The 10607-nt window shown below is 43.2% G+C and overlaps 1 protein-coding gene across 1 annotated transcript; it reads right to left on the bottom strand.

Moving 5' to 3' along the window:
• Positions 1 to 2572: 2572 nt before the first annotated feature.
• Positions 2573 to 9889, bottom strand: N0V96_000967 (uncharacterized protein; the record flags this gene model as incomplete). The annotated part of the gene is made up of 6 exons (XM_053198075.2): positions 2573 to 3451; positions 3510 to 7897; positions 7959 to 8174; positions 8233 to 8646; positions 8704 to 9291; positions 9745 to 9889. The coding sequence occupies 6 exons, from the start codon at positions 9887 to 9889 to the stop codon at positions 2573 to 2575; spliced, it is 6630 nt and encodes a 2209-aa protein (XP_053044413.2).
• Positions 9890 to 10607: the final 718 nt, after the last annotated feature.

Genomic DNA, 10607 nt, shown 5'->3' with positions numbered 1-10607 from the left:
TTTTTTATTACGGGGATTAAGAACTAGGGTAAGAAGTTAAAAAGTAAGAAAAAAAGAGGGGTTTTAAGATTATTTAAAAAAAAAGATCGAGTTAATATATTAAGAACTTATAAAAAAGATACCGTTTTTATATAAGTTATATAAAGTAGTATGAATAAGTATTATAAATAAATTCTTATTTAGAAGAGTTATTAAGTAAATAACGGCTTTAAGACTAATTTAAAATAAAAATAAAAAGGAGGATATGGTTAGTCTATTATTATTATTATTTATTAATATAGGTTAAGTTATTAAAGTAGAAAATAAAAGATAGTTTAGTAAATTAAGGTAATTTTAAAAGCTTAAATAGCTATAATATTTACGAATATAAAGCCCGAGCTTAAAATTAAACTAACTCTAGTTTATAACCCTAACCCTAACTCTAGGGTTAGTAATTTAAGCTTTTTTTAACTAACTTTAATTAGTTAAAAAAAGCTTAGATAGTTTAGTAGCTTATACTCTTTTAGTTAATTTTAATTAGTTAAAAGAGCTCGGATTATTAATATTAAATATATAAAATAATAATAAAATAAAAGTAGAGCCCTTTTTTAAAAATAAAGTAGCTGTTTTTACGTTATTATTACCCTATTTAAAATTAAATCCCCTTTTTTATAGTTTTATTATATTATTAATATATTCTTTATTAAATACGTAGTAGGAAAATAAGTATAGGAGAGGATAAGAGTTTTAGGCTTTTAGTAATTAATATTTTAAAAATTACTTATTAAAAAACTATAAAGTATCCGAGGTTATAATTGGGTTTATAATCTAAATATATTTAAAATATAACGTTATTATTAATATATTATTTTAAAAAAGAAAAAAAATTAATTAAAAAAACTTAAATCCTTTTTTTTATAATAGCTTAAAAGTACTCTAGATTAGCTAAAAAAAGTATGTTTAGGCTAGTATTTTATTATTTTAAATCGCTAAGGCTTAATATAAATAAAAAAGAAATCCTTTTAATTAAAGATTTTTTTTTAAGCTTTTTTTTACTATCTAAGTAACTAAGTTTAGTTATTATTTAAAAAGTTATATTTTAAACTATACTTTTTTAATTAATAATACTTACTTTTAATTCTTTATTTTAAATCTCCCCTTTTTTATTTTCTATATATTCTTATTTAAATACGTAAAGAGGAGCTAGGTATAAAAAGATAAAAGGTAGTTTTAAAATAATAAAAAAAACTCGGTTTTAGTTTAATATATTAATACTTAACTTAATATAATAAGTATATACTTATTTTAATAAAATAAGTTAAATTTATTAGTTAAAGAGGAAAAAAGAGCTATTTTAGAAAACCTAAATCCCTTTTTATAATAGCCTAAAAAGTGCCCTAGATAGCCTAAGAAAGCGCCCTAAATAGCCTAGGAAAGTGCGCCCTGAGCGCCATTTTTTATATTTAAAAACGCCTATTTTTTCTAATTTTTTAACCTAACCTACTATAAATAATAATAATTAAAAGTTATAATAACTTTTATATATAAAAATATTCTTATTAAAAAGCCCTTTTTATTAAAATTATAAATATTATTATTATATATTTTATACTCTAAAATCGTATTTTATATGAGGATAAACTAGGCTTAAATAATTATAAAATCCTTAGTTAATACTTTTTAATAGTCGATTTTATATTAAAAACGCGTCTTTAGTTATAATTAGCGTTATATAAAGTTCTTTACTTATTATAATTTAATACGCGTCGTATTACGTTTATTAAAAAAAATAATTAGCTATATTTTATATATTATTAAGTCGTAATAAAAATCCTCGATTAATTAAGTTAATTACTCGTTTAAGACTTATAGTTTTTTTTAAAAAACATTATCTTTTTTAAATTCATACGAGTTTCGTATTAAAATAATAAGTTAATATATTAATTATAAAGTATTATTCTTAGGATATTATAAATAGAAACTACTTTTTTATATAAATAGTTTTAGGTCTTTTTTAATAGCTTAAAATATAAAAAATAATATAACTTTTATTTAAGAAAAGAACTTATTATTATATATAAAAAGAAAGTTATTATAAAAGGAAGAGGTATAAAAAAAAGGAAAAGTAGGTAATTTATTATAATAAGCGACTCGCTATATAAGTACGTTATTATAAAACTATAAATTCTTAAAATAAGGTTATTAAAATAAAATAGTATATTATTTCCTCTTTTTTTTAAAAATATTTATATAAATTTATAAAAAAGAAAAAGCTTTTTATTAAAATAAAAGTTAGCTTTTTTTAAAAATTCCTTAAATTTAAACAGATTTTGCCTACTTGATTTACTTTATTAGTACCTAGTTACTTTTTAATTACGTTAGCCTTTTAGCTATACTATATTAAGCTTAGGTTAAATAAGACTTTAACTTAGTAATTCTAAAATAATAATAAATAAATATATATACTTTTCTATATATTTTATATTAAATAATAAGTAATATAAACTTGCTTTAAACACTCTTTAGTTTAATAAACATTCCGTAATTAATATTCCCTTATTTAAACAACTTCTAATCGTAAAACTATATAGATTTACTTCCCCTTCGTATTGTCCCGAAACCTTGAAGTAGACGCGGCCTTTCCTGCAAGCTGTCTAATGCTCTGGCCGCTAGTAATCTCAAACACTGAAATGTCCGCACCAACCTCCTTGGCCATCCACACTCGAAGTTCTACCGCTACTAAAGAATCTACACCATACGTATTCAAGGGCCTAGAGGAATCAAGATCTGCCAGCTCGTAGCTGAGAATCTTGGCCAATTGTCCTAGCAAAGCATCTAGTACGGCTTGCTCGGCATCCTCCAGGGACTCGGCGGCAGCGAGCAGGTCGCCAACAGAGCGCTTTGCAGAACTTTGCTTGCCGGACAATGAACCACCACTATGAGCGCCGTGAAGAACTAAGTGGTTATACATAGGCTCATGCTGCCATGTCGGCTGCTCAGCGCCATCATCCGCCGAGTATCTGGGCAGCCAGAGCCTGGGAATGACTTGAGCATCCTGCACCTTGAACTCTGTGCTCTTGGATCTGGGGCGACAGTGGTAATCCAGCGCATTGATGAGATCCTCCACGGACATGCTGGCCCAGCCGATCGATAGAAGATACTCTCTCAGCATTGGTCTTGCAGCGACCATACCAGCATCAGTCAATACTGGTGCGTCAAGGGCGGCTACATTGTGGCCTTGAGATGACAAAAAGCGCGCCATGGCGTCTTGATACGAGTTGCCCGCGCTATAATTAGCTTGGCCGTTGTTGCCAGTGACGCTGGTGAGGGATGACAACATGACAAAGAAGTCAAGTGTTGAATTGTCATTCTTGGTGGCAATAAGGACTTCCCACAAGTTCCTACTTCCCGCCACCTTGACGTTGACTGCTGCATTCCACTCCTCGAGGGTCATCTCAGTGAAAATATTGTCCTATCACGAGGTATTAGTAGTGTCAATGAGGGATGTTACCAGTGAGATCATAACTTACACTGAGGACCGTAGAAGCTTGAATGCATCCACGCACTGGCGGCAAATCAGAGATAGCCGAAGCGATGACCTGCTCAAGTCCCTTCTTGTCGGTAATATCACAACAAGGACTGACGACCTTGATGCCATCGCTTTGGAGGTTTCTGATAAGATCCTTGGCAGTTGCATCGACAGGTCCCTTTCGTGAAGTAACAACAAGATTGCGCGCACCCTGGCTGACCATCCAACGGATAATCTCCAGGCCAAGACCACCAAAGCCACCAGAGACAACATAGGTAGCATCCGAGGCGAATTGGGCACGGGATCTACATGGCTCAACCACTTGAACCAAGTCCTCGGCATGGTACTCCATGAGGATCTTTCCAATGTGCTTGCCAGACTGCATGAACCGCATGGCATCTTGAATCTTGGAAATGGGGTACTTCGTGACAGGTGTCACACGCTCGAGATCACGGCCAATGACACTCTCCATGGCGCGTGCAAAAAGGTCATCTAGGCGTTCTGGGTCCGTTTGTCGCATGTAATTCAACTCGAGGGACTCGAATCTCACGCCTCGGGCAAAGGTACCCATAGAAATGCGAGATCTGGACTCAATGTCCGCCAGACCAATCTCGGCGAAGCATCCAAACGGCGCCACAAGCTCCCAGGTGGCACGAAGCGTGTCACCGGAAAGACTGTTAATGACAATGTCGACTCCTCGGCCTCCGGTCAATCTCTGAATGCCATCCTTGAAGGTCAGATCGCGGCTGGAGAAGATGTGATCCCGAGGTATGAGATAGGTCTTCTCGAGAAAGTCTCGCTTCTCGATGCTGCCAACTGTTGCGAAGATCTCGATACCCTCACGTTTAGCCAGCTGAATAGCAGCTTGACCAACACCTCCAGCCGCTGCATGAATTAGCAAGCTAGGCTTCTGGACGCGTCTCATCCGTTTCTCTAGTTCTCCAATGTCGTAGAGACAGGCATGTGCCGTTGTATACACAATGGGAATAACTGCAGCTTCAGCAAAGGATTGGTCTTCGGGCACCTTGGCCAGGGTGCCTTCAGCACCTCTGCCGTATGTGGAAAATGCGCCATTGAAAGTGAAGCCAAACACATGATCGCCAGGCTTGAAGCGTGTGACTCCTAAGCCTACTCGGGTGACAATTCCCGCGGCCTCAAGACCTACAGGCGTTTCTTGGATCTTTCCGAGCATGACGGCCAAGTCCTTGAAGTTGACGGCAGTAGCCATAGTTTTGAACTCAACCTCGAGATCGTCCAGTGGAGTAGTGTGAAGGTGGTCGTTGGCGAAATGGAGCGAACTCAAGAGACCAACAGTCTGGATTTGAAGTCGTAGTGGTCGACTCGGATCCGCGCCAAAAGCAAGCTCAGATGTATCGCCAGTAGAAGCCTGTTGGATGTGCTTAGTGATTGCGGAGACCTCGACAAGGCGTGGAATAGTGACTAGGCCATCGGCAATCTTGTACATTGTTTCCACAGGACCCTTGCTGCTCGAAAGGTGCGCGTCTACAATGGCGATCCTGTCTGAAATAGTGACGTTGCTCTCTTGGGGATTAAAGGTGAGAGTGACAAACTGAAGTTCAGGCTTCTCCAGTCGGATGCTCGCAGCAAAGCCGTTGATGAGAGCGGTGTCAGGGGACAACTCTTTGTTGACCCATAGCAGACGCTTTCCAGCAATCATGGCTTTCATAGCCCTCAGGATCTCGTTGTTGGCTGAAGCAAGCAAAGGCGTTTCCAGCTCCGCAAGTACAACACAGGTGCTTTGACAAATCTCCTCCTTGGGTGCTGCTTCTGCGAGCTGAATGTACTCTGGGATAGTAGCAGTTTTGGTCGACAAGCCCTTTGACTGCAAATAGGTTGCCAGCTCCTCAGCCACGTCGCGCTGGACTGGTGAAGAGAGATCTCCTACAATGTAGTAGCTTCCAGACAGCGATTCTACATCAACACCATGAAACAACGGGGTACTCTCTACCGGGGTGCTCGCCACCAAGACTGATGAACCTTGATGACAAAGTACAGCATCGATGCTAACCAGCCCGGTATCGCCGAGATACTCGCCCCAGCTTCTTGCCACGATGGGACTGCTTGCCGCCGTCAAGACGAGCTTACCGCCAGGTCTTACAAGACTGAGACACGTTTTGAGGAACCCATCAATGTCTGCATTGGGTATCAGAGCGACCGGTGCAAACAAAAGATCATATGACGCCACATCGAAGCCCTGGGGACTTGGGTCCTCCGTAACATCAAAAGTCTTATATCGCACATAATCGTCTGAAGTCTTCTTCTGTGATTCGTCCAATAAGGTGGATGAAGTTTCGGCAAAGTCATACTGCGCATAACGCTGTGACAACGTGGACAGAATGTCTTCCGTAAGGGAAGAAGCTTGATTGCCAATTTCAAGCAACTTCATCGAAGGATCCTTGTGAGCCAGGACACTGAGAAACTTCTGGAACCCATCATTCCCCGAGAAGATACTCTGCGTTTGTGCTGTATCGAGGAAAGTAGGATCAAGAGCCCAATCAATGTTCCATGCTTTGTGTCTAGGGTCCTGCTTAGAGATTGAGTCGTCGTTGTTTTCATCGATCTCTGTCACGATACAACCCGAAACTCGAATCATGGGCGTTTTTGAGACAGAATCAACAGCGGTGCAGGACATCTGATGCTTCTTGCGGCCATGGGGGTCGGAATCTGCAATTACAAGATAGCCATCTTCCGAGTGCTTAGAAGTAGAAACCCAAAGTTCTTCCATGAAAGACAGAACAATAGCATTCTTCTGCTTTTTGGAGGGGTTGGAAACGAGTGGCACCAGGCATGCTTGAAGTGCACCATCTAACGTCGTAGGGTGAATCAAGTGAGGTTGCAGATAGCCGTGGGGCATCAGAGTCTTCAGGAGAGGCGTCGTAGGTTTGACTCTAGCCAGAGTGACACCGGCTTCATGGTCGACAATGGCATGTTCAATGGTCTGAAAGGTTGGGCCAAAGACCAAGCCGACATTCTCCCAAGATGTGTAGATCTTTTCGGACGAAACGTGACTCGTGAAGTTCTGCTGACTCTGAGCGATTCTCGATTCGCAATGAGCCTTGAAAGCCCGCTCTTCGAGACCTCCATCAACAGCCGTAGCCGCCTCATCGTATTCCACGAGAACTTGACCGCAGCAATGTTCTCGCCATTCGTCGTCGTCCTGGGCTGTGCAGACCTGAAATTCGCGCCACACTGAAGCCTTGGCCTCCAAGGCAGCCTGCTTCACGGGGCGAAGGTATAGGTGGGACTCGACGCCCAGAGCACCCTCGGGAACTTGCAGGGCCGAATGAAAGGAGACTTCACGGAACCGGATGCCCTTGATCGGCTTTCCTGGGTTCGAACGCTCCGACAGTTGCTTGCAGCCCTCAATGGCCATAACAAGCATACCGGCTGCAGGATACAGCACAGATCCCGAGATTGTATGGTGTTCCACCCATGGATTTTCAGACAGACGGATCCAATTGCGCCAGATGGCGTCATGTTTTCCATCCCAATCGTTGACGGGCGCTCCGAGCAGCTCGTGGCGAGGATACGGCCGGAAGCGGAAGTTTCTGCTTAGTCGGCATTCGTTCCAATACTCTCGCGTGTGGTTGAAGGGGTACCGAGGGAGGTCGATCATCATTGACGGCTGGACGTCGAGGATGTGGTTGACCTTGAGCAGGTCAACTTGAACACCGCGAGAGAAGACTGATCCAATGGCTCCCATGAGAACCTCCAAGTCAGACTCGCCCCGTTTGAGCAGGTGATGATACTTCACATCGCCCTCGACCTCAACATCCTGAACAATTTGTCGGAGTGGGCCCCGCAAAGCGGAATGAGGACCAACTTCAATAATATCTGTAATGAGCTTGGATGAACTACTATCGCCCTTGAGATTCTTCAAAGTTTGAAGCATAGCCGTCACTGACTCATTGAACCGCACTGGGGAGGTTAAATTCTTGGTCCAGTAGTTCGCGTCTTGCAACTTGTAATGTTGAATCTGCGTTCCGTATGCTGACGAGAAGAACAGCACCTCGGAAAAATTGTTCGTACGGGAACTCGGGGGCTGTATCTTTCCAATACACTCGACGTACTCTTGCGAAATGGGTTCCAGGAATCTCGAGTGGTATGCCATCTCTACCTGAAGCTTCCGTGCAAAGATCTTGTCCTCTTTGAGTTTGTCGATGAGTGCCTCGATCTCTGCAACACTACCACTCACAGTATGGCTAGTGTTACTATTCATACAAGCGACAGTGAGCGTTCCGGCAGATTCAGACCCGGGTTGGTTGAGTCTGTCAATAGCCGCCAAGGTCTTGTCGAGATTTAATCCGACTGCAGCCATCGTGCCCTTTGGGTGCGTTGCTGAGCTTGCCAATCTGGCAGAGAGTTTTCCTGTGGCGGAGTTAATGAGTTACATGCTATCTTTGTTCATTGAAAGATAGGTTTCACTTACCTCGCCAATGTGCGATACGCCAAGCACACTCCCTAGAGATGGCACCTGCACAATATGCAGCGGCGATCTCACCGGAAGAGTGGCCGACAACAGCATCAACTCTTAATCCCCAGTCGTGGAGAAGCTCAACCAAAGCAACCTGCAAAGCCGTGCATAAAGTCTGCGAAAACTCGGCGCCGCTGATCAGAGACTCGTTAGGTGTCTTAGAAAGCTCCTCTGTTATCCAACGTTAATTCAAATCGTCACTGAATGAAAGACATCGAAGAAAACTCACCAATGACAGACCACTGGCATCCTAAGGTCTTCATATACGCATCAGCGCACTCAATACTCATTCTATAAGGCTCATAGCACATGAGACCGTTGCCCATTTGAGCCCACTGCGCTCCCTGACCAGTGAATACGAGGGCGACGCCGGGTTGGGAAACAATGCGAGTGGCCCGTGGGCCCTGTGATAGCGCATGTTTCAATTCCACTGAAGAATTGGCGACAACTGCGGTACGCCAGTTGAAGGTAGACCTCTTAGCTGCTAGAGTATAGCTGAGATTGTAAAGAGGCTCCGTCATGTTCGGCAGGTAAGCCTCGTAGGCTGCGGCGAGTCGGGCGATACCATCTTGATCGTGGCTGCTAAGTACAAAGAGCTGGGGAGGGAATAGGGTTCCATTGATGACAGGAAGTGCTTGGCTTGCTGATATAATAAGTCAGTAATTGTGTCTTGTATGTCCAAAAGGGAAGTTAGACTTACGAATTGTGATTGGCAGTCGAGGTACCTCAATAGTGCGGTGGGGTGCTACGTGTCCATGCTCCCTTAGGAAATGGAGAGCATCTTCTAGCACAACGTGGGCATTAGTGCCGGAAACTCCAAAAGAGTTGATCGAGACTCGACGAACGCCCGTCTTGGTCTCGGGCCAGGGAATCGAGGTGGTCGGAAACTCAAGATGCCATTCGGCCGGGATCTTTTGGTTTCTTTCCTCGAACCATGCATTCGCCGGGATGATACCCCTCTCCACGCACAGGACGCCCTTGATGAAAGACGCAATGCCGGAGTTGCCTTCAGTATGTCCAATGTTGCTCTTCAGGGCGCCGATGTACAGAGGCTCTTCCGCCGAGCGATACTCCGTGAACATCTCACTGATGGCAGCAGCCTCTGTTGGGTCGCCAACATTCGTACCGGTTCCATGAGCCTCAAAGAAGCGTGTGTCTGAGGGGTCGAGCTTGGCTTGATCATACGTCAATCGCATAATCTCAGCCTGAGCCTCCTTAGCAGGTGCTGTAAGACCAGGAGAATGACCATCATGGTTGCACCCGGTATTGCGAATAACGGCGCGAATGGCTAGTGAAAGGGTACGTGTCAGCATTCGAAAGTCGCGTTCAACCTTTTAGCAGGCAGGAAGGTTTTCCATACTGTCTCCGTCCCGTAGCGCATCGGACATCCTTTTCAGGACGACGGCTGCGATGCCTTCACCTCTCCCGTATCCATTCGCCCTCTTGTCAAAACTGTAAGATGTACTAGATGGGTCCAGAACACCAAGACCATTCAGCTCCAAGCCCATCTCAGGGGAAAGCAACACATTAGTCCCACAGGCAATGGCCTTTTCCGATACGTATTAGCATTGGTTGAGAGGAAGGTTGTTGTAAGGTTTGGTACTAACAATATTACAATCGCGTGATTTCAGCCCAATGACAGCTTGATGAAGGGCAACCATGCTGCTCGAACAAGCAGTGTCAACACTCAGGGCTGGACCTCGGAGATCATAAAACCATGATACACGCCCAGCTAGCGTACTGGCGATGGTCCCGCACGCCGTGTATGTCATGGGAGTGTCCACATCCTTGATCAAGAGATCTCGGTAGTCCCACATGAACGCTCCCGCATAGACACCAGTGGGCGAGCCCTGCATGTCAGACATGGTGTACCCAGAGTTTTCCATTGCTGTGTAGACACATTCAAGCAGCATTCGCTGCTGCGGATCCAGATTCGCAGCCTCTGCTGGTGTCATGGCAAAGAATGGTGCATCAAACGCCTTCACATTAGCTTGCATAAAATGCCCTTCTTTTCCGCCGATCTGTTTTCGTGTCAATCAACCTTGAGATACATGAATAGGAAGGCGTATCTTACAACTCCATCTCTGTGATTGTCGGGGTGCCAGAAGGCTGCCGCGTTGTAGCGATCTGCAGGAACGGGAGCTCGCGCAGATCTTCCAGCAATCAGAAAATCAAAGAACTTCTCGACGCTATCTCCATCGCACGGGAGCTTGGCATCCAGGCCAATGACGGCAATAGGCTCGGCCATAATTTTTGGTAGGAGAGAGAAGATAAAGTCAGATTGTATTTCACAAGTTGAGAGTGAGTATTGCTCCTTAGTGTCTATTAGGAGATAAGCAGTAATGACCCAGAACGATGGGGAATTGGTACCCCAAAGGACTGAGAGCTGCTTTCTTTATTAAAAATTCTCCAGACTCTAATAGAAGACTGGCCAAACGTTGCTTAGTCTTTTGCCATGTTCACCCACGTCGCACTCTCGTTGTGGTGAGTCCATTTCCGCAACGCCCAGCAATGCTCCAAACACAGACACTGCAGGAAGTCTTATTCCCGATCATTAACAACTCACTGGAATTACTACTCAAAAGTTCTCAAAAGTTCCTAGTT

The sequence above is a fragment of the Colletotrichum fioriniae genome (genome assembly GCF_027942845.1).
Source record: "Colletotrichum fioriniae strain IMI 355084 chromosome Unknown scaffold_1, whole genome shotgun sequence".
Classification (NCBI taxonomy): Eukaryota; Fungi; Ascomycota; class Sordariomycetes; order Glomerellales; family Glomerellaceae; genus Colletotrichum; species Colletotrichum fioriniae.
The sequence above is the reverse complement of the archived record's forward strand: the minus strand, read 5'-3'. Positions and strand labels throughout refer to the sequence as shown.